This window comes from Xenopus laevis, chromosome 4S (genome assembly GCF_017654675.1).
Source record: "Xenopus laevis strain J_2021 chromosome 4S, Xenopus_laevis_v10.1, whole genome shotgun sequence".
NCBI lineage: Eukaryota > Metazoa > Chordata > Amphibia > Anura > Pipidae > Xenopus > Xenopus laevis.
In genome coordinates this window covers 19,354,819-19,380,414 of record NC_054378.1, presented here as the reverse complement: position 1 = coordinate 19,380,414, position 25,596 = coordinate 19,354,819, and the positions used below count along the sequence as shown (strand labels likewise).

Here is a 25,596-nt window from a genome sequence, read left to right as displayed (position 1 = left end):
CAGACTGCCCTATTAGTAGCAGATTCAAGCTGATTAAGAGACCTGTCAAGAACTCTGCAAGGCATTGTGAGAATTAGAGTGTTGACATTGTGAGAATTAGAGTGTTGACCGTTAGAGAGCTAGATTCTGCTACATTGTTACAATAGTCAAACATTTCATATCATATACCTTTTTTCAATATTTCCTTTTCTATGAGCAGCCCAAAGTCCACCTGTGCTTTAGAGATTAAACGCATTGCCTTTCCCTGATAGAATTCAGCAGGCATCTGTCCGCAGGCAGAACTAACACTAGTGATTAAATCCTTTGAGCTGGATCAATGGGCACTCCTGATGTGAGAGGCGTGCATGTGTGCCTGAGACAACTCCTTGCCAATTAATCCACCTTCCCCATTGATTGCACTCTAACATCTGACATGGCTTCCTGGCTGGAGAACGCCGCAAATAGTCAGTTATTTTCATTAACGCCCTGAAGACTTGGAGTCGTCCATGTTGGTGGAGCCGGTGATGGTGGGATCACTGTTCAAGGGAATAATTTCACGTTATTCTTGCCCAAGCTCTATGAGTTGATCCCTTACTGTTCCCCGGTGACGTCTCTGTCTTGGAAATGAATGGGAACTTGGCAAGGGGGAAGGTTGTGATTGCCACTTGTTTATTTATGGCATGAGGCAATTTTACATCCATCAGTGGAATTCTTAGGTACCCCTACAGGCCAGACCTTCTACACCCAAAGGATAAAGGGAGGCTAAAGTAATTTAGTTAATCTGCTGTAAGTAGAAGGCGACAGTTGTGTTTAGAGAACTGGGGTGGAGGGAACTGACCCACCCTAAAGCTGACAGAATTATGGGAAACATGCCCATTACTGCTAGAGGTGTTTCAAGGGGAATACAGAACCAAGCAGATGTCCCAGACCTCACACACAATGGTGCCCTAAGACCCTAATACAAGTTATAGATAGTAGAGGAAGATCTAAAAGTAGGACTAGATGGAGATAGGAAGACATGATGGAGACAGTAGGGCAAGACTGAGATAAGAGGACAACATGGCAAGATGGAGACAGCAGGGCAAGATGAAGATAGAAGGGCAACATGGAGGTAGTATCAGTAGGGCCAGATGGGGACAGCAAGACAAGTTGGAGATAGTAGGGCAAGATGGAGATAACAAGACAGAGACAGTAGGGCAAGATAGAGACAAATGAGGAAGATTGCAACCCTAAGATAAACTACAGATCGTAGGATCGTAAGATGGTGACAGGGCAAATAGCAACAGTAGAGCAAGATGGAGATGAAGGAGGAAGATTGTAACCCTAGGGCAAGAAGATGGCAGTAGGGCAAGAGTGAGACAATACAGAAAGATGGTAAACTAGAGATGGCAGGATAAGAGGGAGACAACATGGCAAGATGGAGATACGAGGGCAAGGTGGAGGCAAAAGAGGGAGATAACCTTAAATCAATTTCTAGATAGTAGGGAGGGGAACAAAGTACAAGTAGGGCTAGAGGGATATAGGAAGGCAAGATGGAGACTGTAGGGCAAGATAGAGACCGTAGCATCTTATATTTGTGTTGCCCAACCTATAGCCCTTCAATTGTTGTTGTCTTGCCCGAGCCCAACCACAACTAAACTCAGCTCTGCTTGATTGTCACCTCCAACTTGATTGATGTATTGATTTTAATGGATAATTCTACCTAACCTCCTAATCCTAACAACCTAATTATCTGAATGATTTATTTTTACAGGGTAATTTGACCAAACAATTCTCGGTTAGTTCAATGAGATAGTCAGGCCCGGATTTGTGGAAAGGCCACCTAGGCCTGGGCCTAGGGTGGCAGGATTTTATGGGGCGGCATGCTGCCCAACCACACCCACATTGGTTCAAAAGCACTGGGGATGTGCAGGAGATACAATCATTTTTTAAATTTCCCCATTGCTCCAGTCCCAATGATGAAAATGTGCATGTATAAAGGGGAGGGGACAGGGGCGACAAAAGGCAGTGTGCCTGGGAGCGCCCGCTATGTAAATCCGGCCCTGGAGATAGTTGGGCAAGATGGAGACCAATGAGGAAGATTCCAACTTTGAGACAAATTATAGATAGTAGGGGAAGAGGGTGACATTATGGCAAGAAGGGTACAACACAATAAAGACGGTTTACTAGAGACAGTTGGGTAAGAGAGAGACAACATGGCAAGATGGAGACAAAAGAGGAAGATGGCAACCTTAAATCAAGTTATAGTTAGTAGGGAGGTGACAATAGGGTAAGATTGTGCCCCATTTAAAGGTGCAAATCGCCAATTTAACTGCTTTTCTCAGGTGCAACATGATTATATAGACAGAGGCTTCCAGTTGTTATGCTGAAAATGTTGTGACTCTGAAAGTTTGCAGCCGTTGGACTGGAATCCTGATATGTGGGAAGTTTGCTATTTTTAAAGTGAAACGCTCCTTTTAATATTTCCTTCTGGTTCTAATATCTGTAACTTTGTGTTGCCGGGCAGGTTCTGATTGATTGGATCAATGATGTGCTGGTTGGAGAGAGAATCATTGTCAAGGATCTAGCTGAGGATATGTACGATGGGCAAGTTCTGCAGAAACTTTTCGGTAAGCAGGGGGCAGCTCTCCCCCATGCCCTCCTGGAATCTTCCTCTGCCCCCTAACTCTTCCTCCATCAACTGGGTCCATCGCATTGGTGCCTCTGCTGATGGGGCACTTACAGACTGAAAATCCTTGGTTCACCTTGAAGGGGAAGTAAACACTACTCAACTTAACTTCATACAGATTTTGCAGGACTACAAAATGGCAATGGTTACTTTTTACTTTGGGGGCATATCACCCCAAAATAGACTACCCCTTATTTCTGCTTATCTCAGGTTCTAGACACATAACACCCCCCCCCCCTCACTGGAAAGATTAAAGTGACTCGTCTTCTTTATATGCTTTCAAGGGGGTGACATATATTGTATGTCACATGGGCTATTAGACCTTCCCAAGCTGGAGTGGCATCAATATTGAGACGACCCTAAGCCCTCAATACTCCTGCCCCTGTGTGTAGGGTCCAATGCAGTGTTCTGGTTTGTGCAGGTCAGAGACACATAACGTTCATATGGCAAATAACCTTTATCGTTTAATTCTTCAAATACATTGACAGTAGTAGTGAAAAACTGACTGAATCATATTGGGTAAATAAAAATACTAATAAAGGTTTACAGTGCAGAATAGTTTGCCCTTGAATTTCTACTGAAATCCTGCTCTGCTTTATGGCTGAGATTCTAACTATCTGTATAACAGAGAATTCTGTCCCAGTGGCTGCACAGATCCTATCTGATCCCCATTGGAAGCAGCAGTCCTGCCCTGCTTTATGGCAGCTGAGATTCTAGCTATCTGTATAGCAGAGGATTCTGTCCCAGTGGCTGCACAGATCATATATGATCCCCATTGGAAGCAGCAGTCCTGCCCTGCTTTATGGCAGTGGAGATTCTAGCTATCTGTATAACAGAGCATTCTGCCCCAGTGGCTGCACAGATCCTATCTGATCCCCAATTGGAATCGGCAGTCCGCCCTGCTTTATGGCTGAGATTCCAGCATAACTGCAGTAAGTGCTTTTTGAGAATAGCTCTGAAACTTTCCGTAGATACTGTCTCAGATCAGAAAGACTTTGAAGTTCTGCCTGAGCTCTTGAGTTCCATTTAATAGCTTTATTTACTAAGAGGCCTCGGGACTGTATGATTCCAGTCAATCAAGACTGAACCCCTCTCTCTGCCCTCCGGTCTATTGCGCATCTTGATTCATGTTTTATCCATTATTCCTGTGCAGCAGAAGCTGCTGCCTCCCTTCAGCTGAGTGTCAGAACTTTGTGACCCCTTTCTGCACTTAATAGGAGCTTTATTGATTTCCAATGCTACATTTCAGCGGGTGGAAGCAGTAATAGATCTTTCCTCCCCGCCGGTGCATTACCAAGAGGAACGGATCCCTTTTTATCTGGGTGCTGCTGCCGAGCCGAGCGCTGAGGCTTCTTATAGCAGCACTTTAATGTGACATATTGGCCGCCCGACACTTGTGCATTATTTTTATTCCATTTAATGTAGTGGGTTATTGTGTGAGGGAAAGAAAAGGTGTTCTTTGTGTGTTTCCACATTTGTTGCTACAAGGAGCCATTGAATGTGTGTAGCGGTGAGTGCAGGGAGTGAGCAGTGCCGGGTAGCGCAGCGCATCTCAACAAGCGCCGATGAGTAGGGACCCTACTTAGACCCTCTCAATAGACACTATGTGGGTGTGTGACTCTTTCAGCCTCTTCTTCCTTTTACTTCCCAGGAGAGAATAAAAGCCGCAGTGTGAAAAGGTTCCTTAATAACAGAAATTCTCTAGCCGGGGGGGGGGGGGTATGAGGAATTTCTGTGCGTTAAATCTTCCCTCATTTATTGCAGAGAAACTTGAAGGAGAGAAACTAAACGTTGCAGAAGTCACGCAGTCGGAAATCGCTCAGAAGCAGAAGCTGCAGACAGTGCTGGAGAAAATCAACGAAACGCTCAAGCTGCCCCCGAGGAGCGTCAAGTGGAACGTGGACTGTAAGTCGGCCATAACTAAACCTGGTGTCATCCTAGGGCCATCCAACGGGTGTAGGAGATGCTTAAATGGATACAAAACACTTTTAAATTGCAGTTGGTCCTATTTTGTTTCATTTTGTAATGCTTCTTGGAATTTAAATGATCTGGTTGCTATGGATCTGTTATGGTAGCAACCAGAGAGCAGTAGCCCTGACAACTAGACACAACAGAGCCAGTACAGAAAGTGAAATAATTGGAAAAAAAATATGAACAAACTTAAATAATAAACCAATTGAAAAGATGCTTGGACTTGATCTATCTATAACTCACTAAAAGTTGGCCCCATGGGGTGACAGGCCCAGTTGCAGTTGCACTCCCAGCCCTCTAGCTAGTCCTACCACTGGAGCCTGCTGGGAATATTGATACCTTCGATAAAACAACAAAATCTTAAAAATATATATTTTTTTAATTTCAGCAATTCATGCAAAATCTGTGGTAGCCATACTTCATCTTCTGGTTGCCTTGTCACAGTATTTCCGGGCCCCCATCCGACTACCAGATCATGTATCAATTCAAGTCGTCGTTGTTCAGGTAACATCAGTGTTTGGACCTTGACATGTCCAACCCACGACTCATTAGCTCAATGTCACATCACCTCCAACCATTCTAAACAGAGCAACAGCTTACAGAGCATGATGGGATCTGTGGGCTTGGTACCTATCTAGTGCTACCAATCCCTATTTCTGTAGGGAAATGAGAGCAGAACAGCCCACTCTTTCAACACTTTCCTCTCTGTCCCTATGTATTAGGTACCTATCTAGTGTTACCAATCCTTATTTCTGTAGGGAAATGAGAGCAGAGCAGGCAGTAACCCTTCCAACACTTTCCTCTTGTCTCTGTTCCTATATATTAGGTACCTATCTAGTGCTACCAATCTTTATTTCTGTAGGGAAATGAGAGTAGAGCAGACAGTAACCCTTCCAACACTTTCCTCTTGTCTCTGTCCCTATATATAATATATTTTATATAAACCATAGAAAACAGCTTCTTCTCTGCTGTGTTTAAAGTCAGCCTGGGGGTGGCCAGGGATGAAAGTTTCAAGCTGAAAGAAATGGGTGAGTGTAATTGGCAATCATCACCTCCCTGCGTTTCTCTGCTTCCAGAAGCTGGACGGAATGTTGCAGTCTCGGCACATCCAGGAGGAAATCACCGGTGACACAGAGTATGTGATCAGCGCCATTGCCAAAGCCTCTGTAATGGAACCCAGATGTTTCAGGGCAATATGATCCATTTGCTCATATTAATGAGGTCCGAGAGTTTTGGGTGGGTGGAGGGGCAAGATTTCCAGCCAAGGGATTTAGAGCAGAACACGAGAGGCCGACATGCAGAATATGGACCCCAGACGCAGGTCATATCAGCGAGATTAAATACACGTGTCATTTAATGTATAAACATATTAATCAATGGTCGGCCATCACCCCTAGCACCCACCAACTTGTAAATGCTGCTTAAAGGGGTGGTTCAACTTTAAGTTAACATTTAGTATGTTATAGAATGTCCAATACCAAGCAACTTTTCAATTGGTCTTCATTATTTATTTTTTATGGTTTTAAATTATTTGCTATCCTCTTCTGACTCTTTCCAGTTCTCAAAAGGGGGTCACTGACCCCTTCTAAAAACAAATGCTTTGTAAAGTTACACATGTATTGTTATGGCTACTTTTTATTACTCATCTTTCTATTTAAGCCCCCTCCTATTCATATACCAGTCTCTTATTCTAATCAATGCATGGTTGCTAGGGGAATTTAGACCCTAGCACCAGATTGCTGGATTTGCAAACTGGAGAACTGCCTCTGCAGAAAAACCATAAATAATAAAACATTAAAACCAATTGCAAATTGTCTTGAAATATCACAGTCTACATCATACTAAAAGTTAACTCAAAGGTGAACAACCCCTTTAATAAACAAGCAACCTGTCAACAGGGTGACATGAGCGTTGGCCGAGCATTTCAAAATCCTTTAATGCTAGTTAATTCCACCATAGGAATGGCTGGTTGCTACGGGTAACAACAGCGATGCAGTTTAGCACCCATGTTAATAGATGAACCCTAAACTCTTATTGTGGGGGAAGCAGTATAAGCAAAACAAGGGTAACTATCCTCTAGCTGAAAATCCTATACTTGTCTCCCCGGGTTGGCTCTTTATATAAGATTTATAAAGTACCCCCTATTGTAAAATATAAGGGTATTATAAGTCACCAAGATATTATGAGGCACCCATGTATAATAGAACTGTATAAATCAATCACAAACTGGGAGATTCTTTGTCAAGAAATAACCGATTGTCTTCTTTTTTTTTTCCTTTCCGTTCCTCCCCAGGGCGCTGTCAGGAAGGCACGGTGAGTTCCCTACATGACTGATCGTTTTATACATTGGTATAGAGATGCAGCTGTAGTTCAACAACAGCCGCAGTTGGGTACTTCATTGTATTTTGATGTGTTTTTCTTTCTTAGAGAGAGACGCGTTTGACACCCTGTTCGACCACGCTCCGGACAAACTTAATGTGGTGAAAAAGGTTTGGACTTTAATTTGGATATTTAAGAGGTTTATTTGTCATGCTGTCAATGTATAAAGCCTTAGCGCCACCTAGCCAATCACTTGTCTGATTACTGCCTTTAGCACTGCCCAGTAACAACCATTAGTTGCTGATTGTGTATAGGACAACCCATGCGGAGCATCAACAGGCCACTGATTCTCTTTGGAACAACCTTTGGCGCCACCTGTCCCCCTCACTCTAACCTATCCCCAAATCTCTGGGCTCAGCTGTAGCACCCATTGTTGTGTTCCCTTGGGAAGATATCCCTTGGGAGCTGTTATCTGTTTACCTTTCCATTGTTCTGATGATGGGCTGCTGGGGAGGGAAGGGTGGGGTGTAATTTCACTCCAACTTGCAGTACAGTAGTAAAGCATGACTGACGTTTATCAGAGCACAAGTCACATGACTGGGGGCACATGGGAAACGGACAATATGTCTAGCCCAATGCCAGATTTCAAAATTAAATATAAAAAAAAGCAGTTTGCTCTTTTGAAAAAACATATTTCAGTGCAGATGTCTGTAGGAGCAGCACTATTAACTGATGCATTTTGGAAAAAAACATGTTTTCCCATGACAGTATCCCTTTAAATTAGGGTTCAGCCACTGTCCCCCCTTTACTGATTTATTTCCTTTCCCTTTGTCCCCCCAGACTCTCATCACATTTGTCAACAAACACCTCAATAAGCTGAACCTGGAAGTAACAGAACTAGAAACCCAGGTAAGTGTGGGGGGGGGGGTAAGTGATAGACAGACACAGTAGACAGACCAGGGACAGGGAGACAAAGTGATAGCAATTGACTCTTTCTCTCACAGTTTGCAGATGGAGTGTACCTGGTGCTTCTGATGGGACTCCTGGAAGGGTATTTTGTGCCTCTCTTCAACTTCTTCTTGACCCCAGAGAACTTTGAACAAAAGGTATTTACATAATCACCAGTGAGCTGCCATATCGCTTGCTTTAGACAGTACAGCATGAGTACAGTAAAAGCCGCAATAAGATGCAGCAGGAACCCTGATCCCTTTGTAACCCCCAGGTTCTGAATGTGACATTTGCCTTTGAACTCATGCAAGACGGAGGCCTGGAGAAGCCCAAACCGCGGCCAGAAGGTATTCATTTGCTCTCTGTGACCCCCCCCTTACTTCCAGTAAAGCTCAATCATCCAGTTTGAGGTCAGAGGGAAAGTGTTGCAACATCTATACGAGCCCTCTGATGTGTTACCAAATCTTTCCTACATTGTATCCGATGTGCATTGGTTTCATAGCAGAAAGGGGGAAGCAGTTTATCTTTGCACTAGGACAGTGGTCCCCAACCAGTGGCTCATGAGCAACAGGTTGCTCTCCGACCCCTTAGATGTTGCTCCCAGTGGCCTACAATTTCTGGCTTAAATTTCTGGCTTAAAAGCAAGCTTTAGTTGTATGAAAACCATGTGTACTGCCAAACAGAGCCAAATATTGGCTGCAAGTCCACATAGGAGCTACTAATACCCAATCACAGCCCTTAGTTGGCACCCCAGGAACTTTTTGCATGCTTGCCAACATGTTTTTTTTGCTCTCCAAAATTATTTCACACTTAAATGTGGCTCGCGGGTAAAAAAAAAAAAAAGGTTAGGGACCCCTGCACTAGGAACACAGCTCAGGGGGAGATAATTCACTTCAACTTTTTGCAGATAACACCTAGTGCAAATCAATGGACATAGGATTATTGGTTGCAATACTGCTTCTCACCAGTTGCTACTGTTTCCCATAGGGCTGCAATAGAACAGCGCCCCATTTATTTATAATATCACATGGGCCTTTTGCTATCTGATCCCCAGGGGCCAAAGTTTTTAATATATAGGGATACATTCCTGCCTTGAACTGCAACTCTTAGCATCCTGCCAACAACTGAATGTTATTGCAAGTAACTTTTCCTTATGAAATCAATTCATAGCCCCCTCCAATTGTATTCTAGATATTGTCAACTGTGACCTGAAATCTACGCTGAGGGTCCTTTACAATCTATTCACCAAGTACAGAAGCGTGGAGTGACAGAGCACCGCCAGCGAAGGAGGAGCCTAAAGTGACATTTCATCCGATTTTTTTTTTTAAAGGGAATACAATACATCTTGATTTATTTTCTACAAAGACACTTTTTTTAATAGTAAAGTTTTAAAGGGACCTCTGGGTATAATGTCCATATAAAAGACACAGCCTGACAGGGCTCTAGGTGCTCGTATGGACCTATAATGGTCAGTAGGGAACACTTACAGCCTCTTATATATGAGCTAGAATCAAATGCTCTAGGGTTTATATCTGCCCTGCTGTAGCTTTAAGGGTTACAGCACATTTGCCCCTTGTGCCATTGCTTGAAAAGGGCTGAACAGTAGCATTTCTCTGCTGGTTGAGTCAACCCAAGGGGGATAAAGGGTTAAAGCTTGCTGCACACTAGTAGATGGTGGGGGGGGTTACTAGGCCCTCTCTGTCTGTGGGGTGCAACGTGTGTTTTGGGATCTCCCCCCCCCCCCGCTCACAAGAGCTTACAGTCTTATCTGAAGGACCATAATGCCAAAGCAATAACAGGCAGGACTGGTAATCCAAATGAACTTGGCTTACTCCATTTTAACATTATTTGTGGCCCTCGGGTTTGTATCTCGGCCTCTTACGGTACAGTATTTATTTACAGAAGCTTTTTTTTTCAGCTGCTGCTACGATTTTTATACAGTCTCTGTATCCCATAGGCCATTACCCCCCCCCCCTAAACGAACACCCCTAAAACATGAGTGACACCATATTCTGATCTAGTCTTCATCCAGGGAACAAAAGCTTATCACAATCATCTTTCAGTCTGTCTGTTCATGTGTACACATTAAAAAACATGGAGGCCAGAAGGTGCCCACTTGGACCTGAATAAGAACAGGACTGGTTGGGGTATGGACATATTTGGGTGAACAGCAGGCGGTGATCTGGGGAAGTAGGACCAATGGCACTGCAGCTATTACAGGACTACGGCTCCCAGCATTCCCTGTTGGGGTGCCATAAGTCACATTCACCTTTGTATAAGGTGCTGTATTTGTACCCGTACCCCATCTACCCCATAAATACTCCAGCCTTGGCACTATTCATTGCGCAAAAAAGTCCCCTCAATACTTTTCCATTTAGCAGTTGCTGCCTTGTGAGAATATTAAATGTATTTAACACTGCCTATAGGATTTATTTAATCATACGCTAATTAGTTACATTTATATCTGTATTCCTACTGCCGCCTGTTGAATCGCGTATTTATTGTTGCAGCCCATGTTCAGCAGGGATAGTATAGGCTCTAAGCCACACGGGCAACTTGTCGTCTTACGTTTGAACAGAGACTATAATGTAACGCTTCTGCCGTACTGTATCTGTCTGTCTCTCATTCTAATGCTGAATTAGTATCAACACTATAGATAACTGTCTTTTGATAACAAAGCTTTAGTGAGAACCATGTAAAGGGGAAATAAACCCCCAAAAAATTAATTTTGCCCAATGAAAGAGGATTCAAGTTTCCAGATTCAAGGTAAATGTAACTGTACCTGTCTCCCCCGTTCTGCACTGCTGGTTCTGACTAAGTGTAGCAGAAATCTGCTCTCCTATAGCCAAGACTCCAGTTCTTCATAGGTTTATTGGCTGGCTTCAGCTAGATTGCTTCATCAGTCAGAACCAGCAGTGCAGATATTGCTTAAATTAGGATTCCCATTGTGTTGATCTGTTGTGGGTTCTTGAAGGTTGATAGCAGTGTGACTATACGACAACTTACATTCCTCCCCCTTTCTCACGGATGGACATTGACTATACACAAAACTGATTAGTTAATAATTGGAAGCGTAAACATGGCAATTTTGATTGTAAATAACATTTTATTTTTTGTTTGTTGAAAATAAATAAACAGAATTTGGGGGGGAAAAAATAAAATTCCCATTACCAACAGGGTCGCTATCAGGAATTACGGGGCCACATACTGCTACATAAATGGGGGGGGCAATTTTTTCAGGGTAGGTCCCATAGGACAGGTAGATTTGGGGGTGCACTACTGCATCACTCCCTGTGTTAGAAAAGTAACGAACCACCGACTTTAGTGCTAAGTTAAGTTTATAAATGGAGACAAAGCTGTAAGCATGTTTTATTTTATATACATTCTATATTTATCACTATGAATCTATTTTAACCACTTCTGCTGCCTCCCTAAAATACTTAGTCTCAATATTTCTGCACCAGCCTCAGGGCTAAGTTAGCAGAGACAATTGATTGCCAGCTTCTGTGCAAGGACAGTGGATACAAGTCTTACTCACATGCTGAGCTCGGTAAAGGGGAAGTTAACAGTAACATTTTAATATACTGCAGTGACCTAAGGAACTTTTTTATCATTGACTTGAGTAATGTGCCTTTCTTCTGTTCCTTTCTCGCTCTCTCTTTCTCTGTCTCGAGTGAAGCTCAAGCAAATGCCTAGTTGCTAGGGTCAGGGGGCCTAGTGCCCAATAGCTCAAACTGGATATCAGCAGAGTGAAAATAAATGTTCACACAACAATAGAACCTGAATGTAAATTAGCCTTGAATGATGTTGTCTGCACTGGATTAACAGGTGCTTGTTGGGCCAAATTACTCTTTAAAAATCAATCATTCAGACAATTGTTACCATTTAAAAATCCTTACATCAATCTACTGTAGTTGGAGGCTAATCATGACAATCAAGCAGAGCTGAGTTTAATTGTGGTTGAGCCCTGGGCAACACAGCAACAACTGAAGGGCTATAGGTTGGGCAGCACTAATATAAAATGTTACTGTTTTCTTCTTGCCATACGGTCTCCATTATGCCCTACTGTCTCTATCTTGCCTTACTGTCTCCATCTTAGCCTACAATCTCCATCTTGGCCTGTTGTCTCCAAATCATCTTTTCTATCTTGTCCTACTGTCTCCATCTTTGCCTATGGCCTCCATTTTGACCTACTGTCTCCAACTTGCCCTACTATCTCATCTTGCTCTACGGTCTCCATCTTGCCCTACTATCTCATCTTGCCCTACTGTCTCCATCTTGTCCTACTGTCTCAATCTTGCCATACTAGCTCATCTTGTCCTACTGTCTCCATTTTGCCCTACTGTCTTCATCTTGCCCTACAATCTCATCTCGTCCTACTGTCTCCATCTTGCCCTACTGTCTCTATCTTGCCCTCCATCTTCCCTACTGTCTCCACCTTTCCCTACTGTCTCCATCTTTCCCTACGGTCTCCATCTTGCCCTACTGTCAACCACCCCTTGCTCCATCTTGTTCTTCTGTATCTATTCCACCCTATAGACTCTTACAGCTGCTGTTTTACTCTGCTTATGTGCCACAATGCACCCTACCTGCACCCCTAAACACAGCCCTGCAATGTGACTTGACATTCTGACAAACTATCAGGGTTTCTTCTTTTGACAACAAAGCCCACTCTGTGTTAGATACCGCAGTTAGTTGGTAACTATGGTGCATTCTTATCATGTCCCTTACTGAATATATATCAGCTTTTCAGCATTATTCCTTCCTCTATATACCAACCCCCTTCCGTGTGCCTAATGTACAGCCATTACTATAATCTATAGCACTTGGGCTGTTAGCAACGCTAGCGACCAACTGAAAGATCTCATTATTTATATGCAGTCGCCACACACTCGCCTTATTATTTGCTTGTCTGTAAACACTAAACAATAAATTGTAATGTATATTTTTATTTCACAATATCTGCTTTTCACAAAAAATAAAACGTTGCATAAATGAATTATTGCCTGTTTGCTGTGTATTGGGTCTTACAGGGGACATGGCAAGTACCTCTTGTCATTGCTGTTATTGGCATTTGCCTGTCACTGCTAACAGGGGACAAAGTTCTGGTTGGAATCCATCCTAATTCGTACGATCGGCAATACATGCAGAGAAATTATCGGCAGCCGACGGAAATCTTTTAACCTGTCCAATCGACCAACGACCGATCTCCACCAGACGAAAAATGTTGGGACTCTTCACACACGGTCCGAAAATCATATCTTTGCGTCTATGGCCAGCTTAAGACTCAAGTTATAAATAAAAGATAATGGAATTGAGAGCGGAGTTCCCCTTTAACAGCTCACGCGGAAGAAAAGGCAAAACTCTTTTCAGAGCCAGTAGATCTCCAGTACATGCAAATATTTGTGGGGGGCATCGATTATCTCTCTGAATTTAATCTGAGTGTCAGTTCTACAGAGAGGGGCTGCCAAATGTCAGGCCGACCCTGTGGGCTAAGGAACCAGCAGCACATGGAACACAAACAATACAGCAAGGAATTGCTCTGCTTGTTATCATTTATTTATACTTTGAGAAAGGCCTAGGACTAGGCAGAAATGTTAGTCTCAAGCTGTTTTATGAATAAAAACCTTTTTTTTATCATTTTAAGTTCTGAGAGTGCTGTTCTATATGGGATGGATGAAGATAATGTGTTGAACGTCCACCCAGGCATATGAACACTTTATTGTCGAGAGTGCCGGTTTCCTGTGGGGGGGTATATATATATATATATATATATTAGACCCCAGGCTGTACCATGGGTTAACTAAATCAAATCTCTGTTTTACAATAAACACAATACAAATATGTTCTGAGCTGTGAGCGGCCCCTGTCTGTATCTGAATGTTTTTTGTAGATCCCCATGACTATACTGTCTATTCAGGTTTAATTATTAATCCCCAGGTATTGACTCCATATGTCCCATAACAGCTGTGCAATTTCTCAGGCCCGAGTCCCAGGGTTTTCCTTGCAGTTATTATTTCATTCTGGTTGTTCTTTCACTGCTGTACTAATGCCGGTGTGCCCTGGGTACCCCTAGAACTATAGCAAGGTGACTGTTACCCCAATGTTTCTATATTTCTGTAACCTTGTTATGACCTAAGGGGCCAGCCTGAAGGCCCATTAGAGGGAAATTTGGGGTGAGTGTTTATTTGTTTCCTGGGTACCCCTGGAACTATAGCAGAGTGACGGTTACCCCAATGTTTCTATATATCTGTAACCTTGTTATGAGCTAAGGGGGCCTAGCCTGAAGGCCAGTTAGGTAGGAAATTTGGAGTGAGTGTTTATTTGTGCCCTGGGTACCCCTGGAACTATAGCAGGGTGACTATAGTCCAGCAATAAAACAATCTCTCCTGGGCTTAGTGAGAACAGTAACCACTTCTCAAGCCAAACACAAAAGTTAAAGGAACAGTAACGTCAAAAAATAAAAGTGTTTTAAAGTAATGAAAATATAATGCAGTGTTGCCCTGCACTGGTAAAACTACTGTGTTTGCTTAAGAAACAGTAGTATTGTTTATATAAATAAGGTGCTGTGTAGCAATGGTGGCAGCCATTCAAAGGAGAAAAGGCTCAGATTACACAGCAGATAGCAGATAAGCTCTATCTGTCTAATGGTGTTATCTATTATCCATTAGTTAACCTGTGCCATGTAGCCATTTTTCAATTTCCGCCATTGCTACACAGCAGCTTGTTTATATGAACTATAGTAGTGTTTCTGAAACAAACAGATCAGTTTTACCAGTGCAGGGCAACAGTACATGATATTTTCATTACTTTAAAACACTTTCATTTTTTGGTGTCACTGTTCCTTTAACAAAAGTAGTTCTAGTTCAGCCCCTTGTTTTATTTTATTTATTCTGTGTTCTCTTCCTTTCGTGTGAGAGCAAATTAAAAACTATAGTTTCCCTTTTAATTTCACCCACTTTCCCCACCTCTCCCTCTGTCTCTCTCGCCATCTCTCTATATTCTCTATATATAGTTATGTCCCAGCCTATCTGATCTTAGTTTTCCCCTAAGGTAAGGAGCCCGGAGCAAGCCTAGACTTGGAAGCACAGCTCATTTGGAAAATTACGTCCTAATTGCTTGACATGAAATATGATCGCTCTATTATAATGGATTCAAGATGGTCTGTACAGGATATGAGTAAAGAGCAGTGGATCCCTCACACTGAGAGAATTCCTTCCCATAAATTTCCCAGCCCTCGTTCTCTTCCAGTGCCGGCTCCTTCAACCTCCAAGCTTTTATTAGGGCTGAGCAAGACTTTCTGCACATTTTCCCTGGCATGCAGGGAGTTTGCTCATAGCCTGTACAGAGAAATCCCATAAAACTATGGCAGCATAGGTATTCCCATTGTACTAAACACAATTCAGCAGGAACAGCCCCCTAAAGCTCGCCACAGACGCAAAGATCCGATCGTACGAATCCTCGATTCATACAATTTTTGTACCGTGTGTGGAGAGTCCCGAAATTTTTCGTCCCATGGAGATCGGTCGTTTGGGCGATCGGCCAGATTAAAAGATTTCTGTCGGCGGATGATAATATCTCTGCATGTATTGCCGATCTGACGATTTTAAGTTGGAGACTGTCAACAGCTTTGTCGGACATAAACTTTCGTACAATTGCTGTTAGGGGAAGAACATCGGCTGATCTGTTCTTTTACTATTTAAACTGAAGTTTAGTGGCGGTTCGGGAGATGGGGGAAGTCTGATCGTTCGAGGATTCGAATGGTTGGATCTTTGCGTCTATAGCCAGCTTTAGTTTGCTCATAGCCTGTACAGAGAGATCCCATAAAACTATGGCAGTGAGGTATTCCTTGTACTAAGCACAATTCAGCAGGAACAGCCCCCTAAGTTTGCTCATAGCCTGTACAGAGAGATACTATCAAACTATGGCAGCATAGGTATTGCCCTGTACTAAGCACAATTCAGCAGGAACAGCCCCTAAGTTTGGTCAAAGTCTGTACAGAGATACCATAAAACTATGGCAGCATAGGTATTCCCCAGTACAGTGTCGGACTGGCCTGTCGGGAAACCAGGGAAAAACCCGGTGGGCCCCGACCCTCATGGGCCCCGACCCTCATGGGACCCCTCTTCTGATATAGAAATGGCACAGAAAAAAAAATTCCCGCTCCGCCCAGCAGCTGCCGTTCATGCATGTGTGCCAGTGCACATTCAAGTGTGTTCTCCTGAGCGGCGCCTAACAGCAGGGGGCTGGGGGGCCGGAGGGGGCCCTGGACAGCGGTCCTGGTGGGCCCCGGGCCCCCCAGTCTGACCCTGCCCCTGTACTAAGCACAATTCAGCAGGAAAAGCCCCTAAGTTTGCTCATAGCCTGTACAGAAAGATCCCATAGAAATATGGCAGCATAGGTATTCCCCTGTACTAAGCACAATTCAGCAGGAACAGTCCCTAAGTTTGCTCATAGTCTGGACAGAGAGATCCCATACAACTAAGGCAGCATAGGTATTCTCCTGTACTAAGCACAATTCAGCAGGGACAGCCCCCTAAGTTTGCTCATAACTTATACAAAAAGATAAAACTATGGGACTGTGTGCTTTCCCTTTTATTCAACACAACTTTCATGACGATCAAGAGAAGTAATGGCTTAAGTTCCCCCACAAGTGACAGCAATGTTTTGGGAAAGTCTTGGAGCCAGGAAGATTAATGGGATGTTCCTGAGAAAGTTTGGGAAAGTGCCACATTTCTATGGGAATGTCGGTGCAGGGCTTGTTTAGAAGCTCACAATGTGTTTGAGCTCTGGGCCGGAGTGCGGGTGACGCGCATGTGTCACCAAATGGACATTTGTCAACCCGGCAGAGCATAGTGGGACTTCCAGTATCTTCTATAGATAGATATATATAGGATGAAGTACTTTCTAAACCACAACCATATGCCTTCAAATCCCCTTCTTTTGGCCATGGGGTCATGGACAAGAAGTCAATTGCACAGTCCCATTGACCGTCTTCTCACAGACAAGCAATCTATACTGACAACATGTTCCCAACCAGATTCTCTAAGGGAGTGACCCACTAGACAGCCCCAGTCACATGGCTGACTCCCTAGGGTGCTATTGAAATCAATTTGAATGGTGTAAAAGTTGCCCATGTGACCCCCTCAACCTACAGCAGTAAGACAGGGACCATACACTGTAAGTGGCTGCTCTTTGCTATTTGAGATAATGAAGAAGAAAAACACCCAAGGCCTCTCTCTCTCTCTCTCTCTCTCTTTCTCTCTGATCTTCTCCTGCAATAAGGAGGAAACCGTTGGGCCGCAGCCAAGTCTTGTATAAAAATAAATGTTTCCGAGAACTTTTCGTTTTATTCAGCAAAAAACCCACATCTGGAACGTTCTTATTTGCTAATGCAGCGCCGTCCAACTGGGAAAGCTCAGCAGAAACACATTTTAATGAAACTAAATTGCCCCCCTCCACCCCCATCGCTGTAAATAGAGTGTGTTGTAAATAATCACGGAGCAAGAAATAAACGGAGAAAGGTGTTTTGTGGCATTGACAACTACAGACGGAAAAAGGAGATAACCCTGTGTCTTGGATATAATCCTGTGGGTAATTATTTAAAGGTGCACCTTGGGGGCCGAGCAAAGAAGCATATGAAACACTCACACAATGGGGTTCCATGAGGAAATATTGTATATAAACATGCAAGCTCCATCAGTCTAATATTTTGTCCTGCTCATGCTGTGAGGCCTGGGCTGCAGGTACCATTGGTTGTGCCAGGGGAATCTAGTAGGGTGAGCTTTGGCATGGGGCCCTATATATATAAAAATATGACTCTGATGGCTGCTAGCTGCAGTATTGTTATTAATCGTGATTATACAAAACTGTATTGAACAGTGTACAGAACATAACAAATGTCTCAATACACTCTGCCTAATAGATACCTTGACTCCCCAAAGACCCCGATTTTCCTTGGATGGGGAACTAAGAATGGCCTTTCTGGTACCTTTTTGCAGGTAAACAATGCTGCGACAAGGATTCACCTTCTTATTCACCATTCTTTTACTCAAGGTTCATATATCTTTCTTACAAATGTATTTGCTGAAATGTGCTAGGAACCAGCTAAGGTAAACTATATCCTCTTGTTACATATATAAATATATTTTCCTTTAAACTTGCAAATAAAGTATGCACAGCCTATCTGAAGTTATACAGATGATAAGGGGCTGCCGTATTGCTTGTTGCTTCTGCTGAGCATTTCTAATTGTTACAAATTAGTTGTATTTGTCACCTGTTTTATGTGTTAAAGGGGCTTTCTCATGGAAAGATTTGGTGTGTCCATTTGTTGCCCTGGATACTTCTGATCCTTACCTATAAGTCTTTACCTGTAAAACCTCCTAAAATAGCTTGAGCTTAGGGGCAGGCTGGAGGAACAGGTTAATCCCTACATATAAGACTTTACCTATAAGACCTCCTACATTAGCTTGAGCTTGGTGGCAGGCTGGAGGACCAGGCTTATCCCTGTCTACACAAATATAACTATAAGCCCACCTACACTATATTGTGTATAAGGCAGGTTGGAGAACCAGGCTATTCCTAAGTCTTTAACTAGAAGACCTCTAATATTACCTTATTATAGGGCAGGCTGGAGAAATAGGTTGATCCCTACTTATAATACTTGTACTTATAAGACCTACTACATAAACTTGTGCTTGGGCGAGCTGGAGGACCAGGCTGATCCCTACCTATAAATCGTAACCTATAAGACTTCCTACAGCAACTTGAGCTTAAATGCAGACTGGAGGATCAGGCTAATTCCTACCTATAAGACTTTTACTTATATGACCTCCTACTCTAGCTTGAGCTTTGGGCAGGCTGGAGGACTACTCCCTACTCACTACCCAGACCCACTACCCAGTCTTATGACCCCCTGATACCAGGGATCACTCTGTTAGTGGATCAACCAATTAAAGGAAAAAATTTGCCAGATCATCGAGGGTGAGAAGGGGGCACTTAGACCTGCAGCTGAACCCAGGCAGGGTATCTGTGAACCACCTGCTGGTTGGTGAACCAGGAACCTTCTATACAGAACATGACTGCTTTGCAGGTATTCCGTGGGTACCTGACCTGCTGCAGGTTTATACCAGAATGTGATATTTTATATGAGAGAGATTTTCATTCTACAGTTCTTTAGGGAGGCATGAATCACATTTTGACCTATTTATTCCTCTGACCCCCTGATACCAGGGATCACTCTGTAAGTGGATCAACCAATTAAAGGAAAAAATTTGCCAGATCATCGAGGGTGAGACGGGGGCACTTAGACCTGCAGAGAGAGATTTTCATTCTACAGTTCTTTAGGGAGGCATGAATCACATTTTGACCTATTTATCCCTCTGGTTACGTTTTGAAGCACTGTATTCTACACAGCAGCTTCATTGCCTGCACCATTTCTGTCCCCGTGGCTACACGGCAGTTTATATATGTCAACTATATTCACGTTTCTGAAGCAAACACAGTGAAAGGTAACCGTACGTTATATTTCAATTCTCAGAAAGCCATTTCATTGTTCATTGTTACTTGTCCTTTAAAAGGCACAATGACCCAGGGCTCGGCGACAGACAAATCAGTGGGCCACCGATACATATTCTCCAGATCCAACTTGCCATTGTAGTTATTGGGAATCGGTTTCTCGAATTCAATACAAGCCCATTTCCTTTATAGGAGATGAAAAGATGCTTCTCTTATACTTATGTATTGTAGGCTTTCAGGCTGCTTGTTGCAGTGTTGTTATTAGTTGTGATCAAACAATATTGTATTGTACAGTGTACAGAACATAACAAATGTCTCAATACAATAGATACCTTGACTCCCCAAAGACCCCGATTTTCTTTGGGTGGGGAACTAAGAATGGCCTTTCTGGTACCTTATTGCGGGGGAACAATGGTGCTGCAAGGATTCTGCTGGCAGACTTATTCACCATTCTTTTACTCAAGGTTCATATAACTTTCTTAGGAATATGTTTGCTGAAATGCGCTAGGAACCAGCTAACGTAAAGTATATCCTCTTGTTACACACATATATATATAGAGATATAGATACAGTATATATATATATATATATATATATATATATATATATATATATATATATATATATATATATAAATATATATATGTATATATATAACAATACTGCACAAAATGACAGCACTCCAAGGAAGTTCACAGCGAGTCGATGTTGCTAAAGTGGAGGTTTTTATTGAAGATCCAACATTTCGGTTCCTTACTGGAACCTTCGTCAGGGATAATAACACACAGTGCACAAACAAACAAACATTTAAAGGCCAGAAAATGGCGCCAAAGGGGCTGTCTTAGAGCGCCCATCAATCATCATTAACTGTACATTACAGAGTAACACACAACCGCTTTAGTGCCGAAATGCGGAAATCAGTATGATATGTAGGAGTGATCCTGGTGCTTAACGTCCGTGCAGCTAACCCCCAGATGGTGTTGGGCAACAGAGCGATATACAGTGAGAACCTGTCCATCGTACAGTCTCAATGGGCCGGAAGTGAATCACCCTGTGGAACTACAGAGCAGAGAGACGCTCGCTGCGTTGCTAGGCAACGCGCCTAGAGTCAGCGTATCTCAGCGCCTGCGTGGATAGCAACCGATAGAAGCTCGCTGTCACTCCTGCCCTGTGAGGTGGAGTGAGCTAGGAACCTGGTACTAGGCGGGGACACAGGTGGACCACGATACGGAGCCCAGTCGCTCCCGACCGGGCCCCGTCATAGTCCACCCCCATCACCGCCGTCATTGGCGACGGGCTGAGCGAGGGCATTATGCGTGCAGGCAGCACTTGCGGATACTCCTGCCATATGAGGTGGAGTGTGATAAGAGTCTCAGGTGGGGCTACAATGCAGGCCGGATCATGCTGCACGACCCAGTCGCTTCCGACCGGGCCCCACAACAGTCCGGCCATGCCCCCACCGTCACAGACTACAGGCTATGTTCAACCGTGCTTTGCGGTATTGCCCAGGTTTGGTGCCAGTACACGTGTAGCGCAGCCATCTCGCTCCTGAGTCCGCTACCCACAGACTGCACTAGGTAAAACACTGTAAGGAAAGTAATTGTAACCTATGGGGGATTAGCGATATGCACACACCAGTAAAGCAATGCACAAGAAGTGTGCAGAAAGATACTCTTCCAATTGGCACAAATGTAAGTAGGGTTAAGGTGTTACACCCACCTGTGTTGTTACAGTATCAAATCTGAAGGGCTTACACGCTACAACAATAGTATCGATAAAGAACCTTAAAAGTTACAATACTATTGTTGTAGTGTGTAAACCCTTCAGATTACATTTGATGCAATGTACGTTTAATGAATTTCTAATAAATTAATTTTAATATTAACATCGGTGTGCGTGTAACCACTGGACTTCTATATATATATATATATATATATATATATATATATATATATATATACATATATATATATATATACATATATATATATATATATACATATATAGAGTAGAGGGAGTGGAGTGCACAACCATAAGAAAAAATCGATACCTGGGTGCTAGTCCATAACATATAGAACAATACTGCACAAAATGACAGCACTCCAAGGAAGTTCACAGCGAGTCGATGTTGCTAAAGTTGAGGTTTTTATTGAAGATCCAATGTTTAATGAATTTCTAATAAATTAATTTTAATATTAACATCGGTGTGCGTGTAACCACTGGACTTCTGGATTCACGATCTACACACAGCACCCGAGTTTGGATCCATAACGACGAGTGCGGTCCTTAATGGTGGATATATATATATATATATATATATATATATATATATATATATATATATATATATATAAAGGGAAAATAGCTGCAGTTACTTACTGGAGAAAAAGCCTGGGTGCACACTGCAGAAAAGTCATTTAGAATATAATTTATTAAGCAAGGCACTCACAGGTCTTAAAATATGGTGAAAAAGAGATAACGGTCTCAAGGAAGACCTAAACTTTGGAATAACAAATAAACTTTATCTCTTTTCACCATATTATAAGACCTGTGAGTGCCTTTCTTTACATGATATATATATATATATATATATATATATATATATATATAAATCACTGACTCAAGTTAAGGCTGAGACTTGAGGCTACTGGAGAAGACACATGAGAAGACAAGACCAAGACAGGATAGAACACCTGATGCACCTGATGAGACAAGATCAAGACAGGACAATACATGTGATGAGACAAGATCAATACAGGACATATGATGAGACAAGACTGTACATATGGGAAAAGAAGATTAAACCAGACAGTAATCATCACAAGGCACACAACAAGACATGACAAGTCCAAGGGAAAACAGCACATATGCAGTGCAAGACGCTTGAGGAAACAAACCCAAGACATATGTGAAGCAAGACCAAGACAACACAGTACTCATGAGGAGACAAGAGCAGGGCAAGTGCACATCAAAAGAAGAGCCTAAAATAACACAAGAAGACAAGATCAATATGGACTATTACACAAGCGACTCATGCCTGTCCTGAACATAATCTGAAGGTGCAAGCTGTGGCCAGAAACCACTGACCTATCACTAGAGGCTGATAAAAGTTGCTGACTTTGCCCTAAAGACAAAGGCAGCTTTATACCCCATCTATCGGGCCATGGCCTGTCCAACCAATATTGAACCTCCTGTTTTCTATTGAATGGGTGAGAAAATGCCATAGCATGAGGACCACTCTCTGAACAATGAACAATGATAGAGAGCTGGAGGGAGAGGACTGCGTGTTTGCACAGAGCATTTCTGGAAAACTGTAAAGAATTAATAAGACTTCAGAAAAATCATGATGGTTTTCATTAGCTTTTTGGACGCCTTCCACTTGTGAATCTTTCCATGCGGGATCTAATTATCTGCAGCATGAGTGAGCTTACTCTGTGTTTAGTGCTGAGAGTATGGAAATAATAAAAGGGGGTTTCTGTAAAAACAGGCCAGCCAAAGGCTCCATCCCATTGGTCCATCCAACATGTTGGAGCAGAAGCTCAGTATCGTCTCCCCCCAGAACCTTCGTGTTTCTTGAATGTTCCTGTCACTAGTGTTTCAGTCTGGCAGCTCAGTGATCCAGGAGCATCTGAACTGTTACAATTTGCTACATTTAGTTGATACATTTCTCAGCAGTATCTGTGGAATATTAGCAACTATTGTATCAATTCTAACAGCTGCCTGTAATGAAACTCAGGGATTCTGCACAGCAGGGAAAAAGATAAGAAATGTATCGACTAAATGTATCAATTTAGAACAGTTCAAGAGTCAGCGACTCCCCTCCCTGTCTTAGAAGGTGAAAAATGAATCTCTACACTTCAATAATAGAAAAACAGTCACAAATTGTTGGTATTTTCTGGTTGTTCTTGTGGGATCAAAAGAAAGGACATTACCTTGCAACCTCTAAACTGATTATTATCCACTGTTACTATATCTCTCCCTACTATACCTGCTATCCCACAGTCACACTCCCTTCCCAGAGACTATTATCCCACTGTTACTATAGGCACCATCTCTCCCTACTATACCTGCTATCCCACAGCCACACTCCCTTCCCAGAGACTATTATCCACTGTTACTATAGACACCATCTCTCCCTACTATATCTGCTATCCCACAGTCACACTCCCTTCCCAGAGACTATTATCCACTGTTACTATAGGCACCATCTCTCCCTACTATACCTGCTATCCCACAGTCACACTCCCTTCCCAGAGACTATTATCCACTGTTACTATAGGCACCATCTCTCCCTACTATACCTGCTATCCCACAGTCACACTCCCTTCCCAGAGACTATTATCCCCACTGTTACTATAGACACCATCTCTCCCTACTATACCTGCTATCCCACAGTCACACTCCCTTCCCAGAGACTATTATCCCACTGTTACTATAGGCACCATCTCTCCCTACTATACCTGCTATCCCACAGTCACACTCCCTTCCCAGAGACTATTATCCCACTGTTACTATAGCCACAATCCCTCCCTACTATACCTGCTATCCCACAGCCACACTCCCTTCCCAGAGACTATTATCCCACTGTTACTATAGGCACCATCTCTCCCTACCTGCTATCCCACAGTCACACTCCTTTCCCAGAAACTATTATCCCACTTACCCATCATTATTTATTTCAGTTAACTGAATCTGTAAAAGCAAAGCCAGCTAGGTTTAAAGAAGGCCACATAAAAATTACTTTATAGTTCATGCAGTGAACTCAGTGCTCCATGTTGAGGAGTTCTTTTCCCTGTAAACTGCCATCCAAACATGAAATAACTAAGGACAAGCCCAGACATCTTTCAGATGACAGAAATCAGGGCCACTTCGTAAGACGAACTGCAGGAAGAGATTTTAAATTGAAGAAAATTGAATTGAAGAGAAACTATTTAATATCCCATTGATAAAACCAGGCTGCATTGCATCATCCCTCAACCAATTTGTGCAGCCAAACTCTCTTCTGATCGCTCCATTTTGCCCCATTACAATGTCTTATTAAATAAAAAGGGACCTGACAAAAGATTCTATTTACTGGAATTAGCCGGTAGGGAAAGACAGAATATGCAAGGATAATAGAAAGAACGTCTGCTCTGTGACAGTTACATGGAATTGGTATAATAGCCCCCGTGATTCTGTCCATGGCCTGAGTTCTGTTCCAATATGGTTGTCAATAATGTTTAACGGGACTGTACCATTGAATGCATAGGGTTATTTAATGTGTTAGGCTATTGAGCCATTTAGAATTTCTAAAATTCTCAATTTTTGTTGGGAATCCCTGTGCCATTTAATGTTGAGGCTCTCCCACTAAATGGAAGGGGCTATAGTCAATAAATGATGTGTGTCAGTAGGCTGACTATGAGCAAAAGAACAAGGGTACTGACCCAATATAAAAACCAAATACTCTCTAAAGCTACAAATACATTTTTACTGATACTTCAGATTATGTACAGTATCTTTCTATTTAGGCCTCTCCTATTCATATCCAGTTTCTTATTCAAATCAAGGCATGGTTGCTAGGGCATTTTGGAGCCTAGCAACCAGCTGGCTGAAATTGCAAACTGGAGAGCTGCGAATAAAAAGCTAAATAACTCAGAAACCACAAATCATACTAACAGTTAACTTAAAGGTGAACAACCCCTTTAAAGAAAACATACAACATTCCACATCTAGGATTAATTCTCTCTTTTTCTCGGATGGAGAAAATATATGTGGGACCCTTTTAATGAGCTGGACCTAAGTAGCTGATTGGAAAACTTTTTATTAAGGAGTAAATTATTTCATCACAAGTCACGCATCATCATGACCACAAATGAGTCAAAGTATCAAACAGAGAGTGAGGCTTTATCAGTGAGTAATGAGGAAGGTGATGTCATTGGGGAGAGTTAACCATTAACTTTGCCTGGAAAAACACAGGACACTCTGGTGTTTATGTTAGAGGTTTCTAAACGCACACACTCCTTCTTAGTCAGCACTAGTGGCCCTACAGGAAGCATCTGTATACCTGTATTTATACATATGGGAGGAGGTGCCATATTGTTTCCCTTAGACAGTACAGTATGAGGGTATAGCTTATTGTGTGCCCAGAACATTCCTTCTCTGTATATTTGTATTTATACATATGGGAGAAGGGAGGTGCCATATTGATTCCCTTA

General features: G+C 42.6%; 1 protein-coding gene across 1 annotated transcript in view; it reads left to right on the top strand.

Moving 5' to 3' along the window:
* parva.S (parvin alpha S homeolog) overlaps positions 1–12,884 on the top strand; it is a 28,690-nt gene extending 15,806 nt beyond the window's left edge. Inside the window, exons 4-13 of the mRNA XM_018260300.2 lie at positions 2,486–2,588; positions 4,412–4,552; positions 5,007–5,122; positions 5,695–5,753; positions 6,912–6,931; positions 7,046–7,107; positions 7,778–7,846; positions 7,942–8,043; positions 8,160–8,232; positions 9,077–12,884. Coding sequence (XP_018115789.1) covers positions 2,486–2,588; positions 4,412–4,552; positions 5,007–5,122; positions 5,695–5,753; positions 6,912–6,931; positions 7,046–7,107; positions 7,778–7,846; positions 7,942–8,043; positions 8,160–8,232; positions 9,077–9,153 — 822 coding nt within the window. The 3' untranslated portion in view covers positions 9,154–12,884. The remainder of the gene's footprint in view (positions 1–2,485; positions 2,589–4,411; positions 4,553–5,006; positions 5,123–5,694; positions 5,754–6,911; positions 6,932–7,045; positions 7,108–7,777; positions 7,847–7,941; positions 8,044–8,159; positions 8,233–9,076) is intronic.
* The last annotated feature ends 12,712 nt before the right edge of the window (positions 12,885–25,596 follow it).